At 40.7% G+C, this 8,291-nt stretch overlaps 1 protein-coding gene across 1 annotated transcript; it reads right to left on the reverse strand.

Annotated features, from left to right (window-relative positions):
- Positions 1-1,571: 1,571 nt before the first annotated feature.
- On the reverse strand, positions 1,572-3,551 carry LOC147887299 (pentatricopeptide repeat-containing protein CRR2, chloroplastic-like). Its single transcript, XM_087394269.1, has 4 exons — positions 3,045-3,551; positions 2,762-2,879; positions 2,303-2,626; positions 1,572-2,032 (listed from the first exon to the last, which is right to left on the reverse strand). The coding sequence occupies exons 1-4, from the start codon at positions 3,549-3,551 to the stop codon at positions 1,572-1,574; spliced, it is 1,410 nt and encodes a 469-aa protein (XP_087250395.1).
- Between the last annotated feature and the right edge of the window lie 4,740 nt (positions 3,552-8,291).

Raw genomic sequence — 8,291 nt, forward strand, 5'->3', positions numbered from 1 at the left:
ATTGAGAGAAAATCTATGTATTATGGACATGAGACCAACAGAGGGGAAGTGCTAGATTAGCAGTAGGTTGAGTTAGCATGGACAAAGGCCAATCAGTTTCATGGGGGTTCAAGGCTATCAACTAGCGTGGGGTTCACCTAACGCTATATAGTAGCATGGGTTTCAGTTCATGACACATTGTGGTACTCAAGAAGCTACTCCTAGCAACATGTAGAAGGCCATGCCACGTGGGTTCCACTTCATGATGCATTGTAGTAGTCCAGAAGCTACTCCTATGCAGCATAGCCTAGCAACCTGTAGAAGGCTACCCTCTACCAAGGGTGAGCGCATGTGGTATCGACTACGTGGACGATGCATGAAATCCTTTATATGTGTGGATGCGTTGACATACAATTGTGCAGTGAGCTGAGTTATTTTGAGCTTGTATTTCAGGCACAAGATTAATAGCTGCATGAAAGACCCCTCTCACCTTTTTCTCTTAGAGAGTGTCCTTTCTACAGAAAAGTTCGTATAATGAAATTGAAAGAGAATTTCAATCTGGGAGCCACAACGCACAAAACTTTGTCCAACAATTGATAGAAATTGCTGATTTCTAGAAACAGCAGATTCACACAGCTTGTTTCTAGCAACAAATTTACCACCTTACAAAGGTAACTCACTAAATACAAACGATCCAACTCACTTTCATCTTCCTCTCAGTACACCTCACCTGTCTTCCAGAAAGATTTCAAATAGAGTGCACTTGCGACCATACACGTGTTTGTGGCACCAATAGACTCCACATATTCTAAGAAGAAAAAATCGCTGCTCTTCATCTTGTGTTTCTTGAGCCCAGAGGGACCCTCACTGCCTAAAATCGTCTCTCCTTCAGTTACTGTCAGCTGCATGCCAGCATCTCTGTCTTTCCTGCTTCAAAGTTCAGAGCTCGCATGTTGTGGAAATCAGAGCTACCAACCTATAGAGTTTCCCTCTCAAAATGCAGATAGCTACATCTGAGCGTATTGAAAATGAGAACATACAGGATTTTAAGACAATATAGTTGTATATGATGTATACCAAGAAATCAGAGGAGCCACTTGTCTTATTGAATCGGACTTGCTGGCTTCAAGCTTCACTTTGCATCTGCAGGATCCCCGCAGAACACCACATGTCAAACCAGGAGATTTTAGGCCACGTGTATGGGTGTCCCCTTGGGAGCAATGATCAAGGGGCACATGATAGCCAGCTTCTCAGTGTTACTGTGTAACCCAACTTTGTTTGCATTGCCAGATGTCACATGAAATATAAAAATAGGACGGATACTCCCTCCCTCATTTTCAGTGCCTTGCATATATATTTAGCTTTCCACTACCTATGTGTGCACAATTGGGCTAACGACAGTCTACCAACTCCGTCTTGGCTTTGTCCATGCTTGCTCTTTCACTGCCATTGCCCTTGTCCTCCTGCATGTGAGTATCTGCATAAATCATAGACCTCAACCTACCCTCTCTCCCTCATTTTAAGGGAAAGATGTCCGCAGACATCAGTCCGTCAACTCTGACTTGGCTTGTTCCATGCTTATTCTTTCACTCTCAACGCGTTGACTTCTCCTCATACTTCTGCATCTTGGCATCTGAATAAATGTTAGACATCAAGATATAAGCTGCAGGATCCTTTTCATCCAGTCGCACTGCATGTCCAAAGGCCTGCCTTCCAAGCTCCACATTACCCCACCGTCGACAAGCACCCAGTACTGTATGCCACACTGCAAGGTTAGGATAGAAAGGCATCTTGTCCACCATTGCTGCTACCTGGTCTAATTGGCCTGCACGGCCAAGGAGATCAACCATGCAAGTGAGGTGATCAATAGTTGGAATGATGCCATAGTCTTTGCTCATTGCCTCAAAGTACTTCTGGCCGATATCCACTAGACCGGCGTGACTGCATACTGTGAGAACACTAAGGAATGTGACGTCGGTTGGCTTAATTTCTTCTCCTCTCATTCCCTCAAACATATGGAAAACTACTTCGCTTTCTCCTAGCTGGGCATATCCTGCAATAACGGCATTCCATGAGACTACATTTCGAACTGGAAGCCTGTCAAACACCTCCCGTGATTTTGCAAGCCAGCCACATTTGGCATACATATTGACCAAGGTGTTGCCAACAAAAGGATCTCTTTCCAACCCCTTTCTAGCAATTTCGGCATGTATTTTTTGTCCCTTGTTGCTGCCACAAGCTTTCAAGCTGCAAGCAAATGTGGCAGCATCCGGACAGGACCCCTCCAGTTGCATCTGTTCAAAACAGCCAACCGCTTCCTCACCAAGTCCGCATTCGGCATATGCAGCAATTAATGCATTCCACAAGATTACATCTCGAACTGGAAGCCTATCAAACACTTCCTGTGCTTTTACAAGAACGCAACATTTGGCATACATATCGATGAGGGTGCTGCCGACAGAAAGATCTATTTCCAAACCCTTTCTGACAACCTCTGCGTGTATTTCTCCACCCTTGTTTATGGCTCCTATGCTGCCACAAGCTTTCAAGCTGCAAACAAGTGTCACAACACCCGGAGACACCCCCTCCAATTGCATCTGTTCAAAACAATTCAGCACCTCCTCACCGAGCCCGTGTTCAATGTATCCTGTGATAAGTGCATTCCAAGAGACTACATCTCGAACTGGAAGCCAATCAAATGCTTCCCGTGCTTTTGCAAGCCAGCCACATTTCAAATACATATCGACCAAGGAGCTGCCAATACAAGGATCGCTTTCCAAACCCTTTCTGGTAATCTCAATATGTATTTTGCAGCCCACATCTACAGCTCCTATACTACCACAAGCTTTCAAGCTGCCAACAAACGTGAAAGCATCCGGAGAGACACCTTCTAGTTGCATCTGCTCAAAGCAGTTTAGGGCTTCCTCACCAAGCCCGTGTTCAAAATATCCTGCCATTAGTGCAGTCCATGATACTACATCCCGAACAAGAAGCTTGTCAAACACTTCCCGTGCTTTTGCAATCGAACCACATTTGCCATACATATCGACCAAGGTGTTGCCAACAAAAAGATCTGTATCCAACCCCTTTCTCGCAATCTCTGCATGTATTTCTTGGCCTTTTTCCGCATCGGTCAGCCTAGCACAACCCTTGAGTAGGGCCAGGAACGTATACTTGCTAGGATCCACACAATCCACTTGCATCTTTTGGTAAAGGCTGAGGACATTCTGTGATTCGTCACATCCAACATAACCTATGATGAGAGAAGTCCAAGAAAACTCATTCCGATCAACCAACCTGTAAAAAACCTGCTGGGCAGCGTATGTGCTTCCACATTCCACCAACATGGAGATGACGTAGCTCCCGAGGTATGTATGAGCTTCTAGTCCAGTTTTGCACAAGTAGGCCTGCAAGCGCTTGGCATAAGCTAGGGTTCTCCTTTTTCTGCAAATCTGCAAGATGGATATAAGGTTGTGAATCGAAGGCAACTGGGGCGTCCGTTCCAAAGACGTGAGTGCCTGCTCTATGTTCAGCATCTGCCAGTAACTATTCTCCCTATGCTTTAGATGCATTCAATGTCCTCCAGACCCTCGCAATTGCTGCCAGAAACTGCTACCTGCCAGAAATTGGGTCGTTACATTGCCTTTTCTTCAAAACTTTTTGAATGCAATCAGCCGTTTATCCATAGATAGATCCGACACATGAGTCCGATTGCAATCCGTCAAGCCTGGTTCTCCATTACCCCTAATCTGCAGCCCTAGGTTTGTCTGTCAAATTCATAATAGTAACAAATCACAAAACTTGGGGTTTTACATTTTTTGAAGGTTCCTTTCTAGAGAATTTGCCGATTTTAAAGCTAAAAGCAATTGTCAACTCAAATAAGGCATGGGATGAACTTTTGTTCAAAAGCTTGCGCACAATTAGACCTCTCAAGCACTTCCCCTATGTAATCATGAACCATGCACAACCAAAGGTGGAGAGCTATTTGGTCTTCTTTTGAAGCCATCAAAGGAACATATGGTTTTCTTTAATAGAGGGTACTTTATGACTTTGGACTCCATCTAGATTTCTACAATACACACTAAAGCCCTTCTATCAAATGATGAATTGGTTAGAGCCATGTACTCCATCTAGATTTCTACTATATACATGAAAGGCCTTCTACCAAATGAGGAATTATTTAAGGCTTTGGATTCCATCTAGAATTCTACTATACACACTAAAACCCTATGAGAAATTGTTTAGAGTCTTGAATTATTTAAGAAGTTGTTGGGTCAACTATGGAACAAGCATGAGATTCTATGGAAAATTTGGCCTAAAATAAGAATAGAGACAGAGACCTTGTCATAAAAGAGTCAATTAGTGGGACGGGAGTGGAAAGAGGCAATCAACTACTATACAAGGGAAGGGATTGTTGGAAAGAGGCAATCAACTCCTACATGAAAGGATTTAGATTGGTTGGTAGCTCTCCCTATCCCTACCTTTATAATACTTAATCCAACTAATTGAATTTGAGTCCCAAACCACATATGGAAAAAGGCAGATGACTCTTTTGTCTAGAGAAGATTCAAGGCAATGGGACAAAAGAATTTTCTTGAGAAAATACTATGGCTAATCATGCATAAAGCTATTTGGATTAATGACAAGAGCCGAAGGTTAGGAAAACTAGATGGGAAGTGAAAGAGATGCTTGGGGTGATTAGAAGATAATTTCCATATTTTTGTATGTCCTTGTGCTGGAAGAGTGTTAAATAAGCCCTTTAGGTTCAAAAGGATCATGGGACAGGTTTGACAGCTCCTACCCTTTGGTTTATTTGCGTGTCAAAAACTGACTTCCAATTTCCTTTCTTTTTTTCAAAAGAAAAGAACTTTCTATTAATGCTTGAGAAACCAACCATACAAATCAGTGATCCTAAAGACGCTAATTATGGGGAAAAAGAGAAAAATAATGGTTGTAAAAAAACCAACCTGTTTCCAAAGAACTCACTCATTGCACAGGGAAACTTTGGAGCAAAGGCTAACAACCAAGGTGAATACCTCACTCGGTAACATATAAAATATACATGTCACTTGCAGAAACACTCCCACCTTTTAGCGGTCACTGTAGATCCTGAGCTCCCACGCTCCCAGATGGATGACTTCCAATTTGGTTTGAGGTGAGGATGTCGATTTTCACAAAAAACCTAAAAACTACTGATGCAAGATAATATTTTCTCAATTTTGTAAACTATGCAAAATTTTAGGCATCTTGTATTGTTCCAACATAATCCATTTCACCTACAATGAACATCCAAAAAGTAAAGAGTTCAAAGGTTCCATGCCCTATGCCAATGTTACATCCCTAGCTAACATAGGTTACCAGTAGATAGACCTAGGCTTAGGGAAGACCCTAGAGGGTAAAGCTATTAGCTTAGGCTAGAGGGCCGTAGGTCTAAGACTAACGAGAACCATTGAAGTTTAAGGGGTTGAAAGGGCCTAGGCTATATATTGGCATGAGGGCTTGGGTCATGGCCCATGGGCATTCTCATTGATCAATACCTAGATTGTGAATTGTAGTCATAGGCATTGTAGGCTAGCAAGCTAGTTTGATGCCTCCTAGTAGAGGTGATATTTGTAGTATGGAATGTGGACATCTATGGGGCTAGGGTTAAGCCATGGACCTTATCTAGAACCTCTATGTGCTCGATGGCGAGCTATGATAGCTCTATGTTTAGTTGGTGAGCTATGGCACTTCATGAAGTTCATTCCTAGTCTTTGGGTTGACGTAGATGATTGTGGTTGGCTACCTTAGAAAGGAAGTCATTTCAATGGTATCGGAATAGCCAGGCCTTCAACATTAGAGTTAGAGTGGAATATAGTAATTCTTTCCCTTCTCACCCTCCCATAACTCAGTCATTCTATGCAATAGAGAAGAAAGAGACTTGAGAGAGAGAGTGTGGTGTGAAAGGAGGCTAAGAGGGATTTTAAGGGGGCACAACCATGGACGGGCTTTTTTGAGTCAACAAAAAATTACACCACTGCGACCATAGGAGGGAAGGGAAAGGAGGCGAGGGAGGGGAGGAGAGGTAGATATATTTTATTTTATTTTTTAAAACAAAAATACAAAGTTTAAAACTAAATAAAAATAAAAAATCCGCACAACCACGGCCATAACAGAGGAGGGAAGGCACTGGAGGGAGGGAGGGAAGGGAGGGGAGGGGGGATGTAAAATTTTGTAAGTTTCCTTTCATAGCCTAGTTTTCCCCTCAAAGTTAACTTCCCTTTGGGAAGAATTTTTGGGCTCTATCCAAAAACGAAGAAAAAGTCTAAAATTAATGAAATAAGTGCTCTATGCAATAGGCTAAGGCACAATTTGTGGCTTATGGAGGGCTTATGATCTCAATCCTTTTGGTGTTTGTTTATGGTCTTGCAAAGAAAAAACTTAGCACTTTGTTCACAGCCTCTACTTAACCATGATTCACCTTCAGACAGTAGGTCAATGTGATTTTGATTGAGGGTGAGAGATATTTAGGAGAGAGAAAGAGAGAGAATTCCCTCTCCCCCTCCCCTCCCTCCCTTCCCTTCCCTTTCCCTCCCCTCCCTCCCCTTACCTCCATGATATAAGCATTTTGATTCACAATTTCTTCACAAGTGGACGGAATGTGTGGTCAAAAATGAGAAAATGTGCATGTCCCACCATATAAATGATGCCGCATCCTTATGAAACTTTTGCAAGTATAAGGCCCTTATTCCTTTAATAGGTCTTTTCAAATTTTCATAACCATTGGACACATACAAGTATGGTAGAAGCATAACGATGCACAATGTTTTGGCAATAATGCACCATCCACCATCTTTTTATTTTATTTTAAAAAAATCACCATCCATGGTTGAAAATGAAGTGTGCATGCTCCACCATAGAATTAATGTACAAACCTTATGAAAATTTGCAATTATAAATGGTTTACTCATTCAAAGTTCTTTGCAAAGTTTCATGACCATTGGACACATACACCTATGGTATAAGGATACAGATGCACAATTTTAGGCACTTAAGCATCATGCATCGTCCGAAATGATCAAGTACACATGCCCCACCATCGAGACTATAAAAAAATTTATGAATGTATATAATTTACTCAAACCAATTTCCATGCAAAGTTTTGTGACCATCAAACACATACATCTAGGTATAAGCATCCCAATCAGACAATTTTTTAGCAAATAATGCACCGTGCATGCTCAAAAATGAGAAAATGTGCATGGACCAAGATACAAAATTGTTCAATCCTTATGTAACTTTTTAAGTAAAAGGTAATTACTTATTAAAAGTTCTTTGAATATCTCCATGACCATACCATACATACACGCATGGTATACGCATGGTGATTCACAATTTTTCTTGACAATTGTGCAAAATGTGTGGTTGAAAATGAGAAAAAGTGCATGTCCCACCATACAAATGATGTATGATCAATATTAATACTTTTGTATATAATTATTTTAATCATTTAAAGGTCTTTTCAAAGTTTCATGACTATCAAACACATAGAGGTATGGTATAAGCATACCAATGCCCAACTTTTTGCTAGCTGTACACCATCCATGATCACAAACAAGAAAATGTGCATGTCCCATCGTATAATTAATGTCTGATCCTTATGAAAATTTGAAAATATAATATCCTTACTCATTTAAATTCCTTTTAAAAGTGTAATGACCATACCATACATACATGTATGCTATAAGCATGCCTGATAATTGTGCACAAGGCATGGTGGAAAATGAGGGGAAAATGAGAAACCGCCATATAAATGATGCCCGTCCTTATTGATATTTGATATTATAAGGTTATTACTCATTTAAATGTATTTTCAAAGTTTTATTACCATCAATCACATACAAGTACGGTATAAACAAATTTCTTGGCAATAATGCACCATCCATGGTCAAAATGTGCTTGTGCCACCATGCAAATGATTTATGAACATTATGAAATTTGAAATTATATAAGTATTGATCCAGCCAAATGTATCTGAAAAGTTTCATGACCATTAGACGTATATACCTATGGTATAAGTGTACCGATGCACAATACTTATGCACTATCCATGGTAGAAAATCAAAAAATGTGAATGTTCCACCATACAAATGATGTACAAACCTTATCAAACTGTGAAAGTATGAAGGCATTACTTAAAATTTCTTTGAAAAGTTTTTTGACCATCAAACACATACACCTATGGTATAAGCATCTCGATGCACAATGTTTTAGCACTTTTGCACCGTGCATGCTCAAAAATTAGAAAATGTGCATGTACCACTATACAAAAG

This window comes from Dipteris shenzhenensis, chromosome 23, assembly GCF_047967505.1.
Source record: "Dipteris shenzhenensis isolate YYH24624 ecotype China chromosome 23, Dip_SZ_1.0, whole genome shotgun sequence".
NCBI classification, from domain to species: Eukaryota; Viridiplantae; Streptophyta; class Polypodiopsida; order Gleicheniales; family Dipteridaceae; genus Dipteris; species Dipteris shenzhenensis.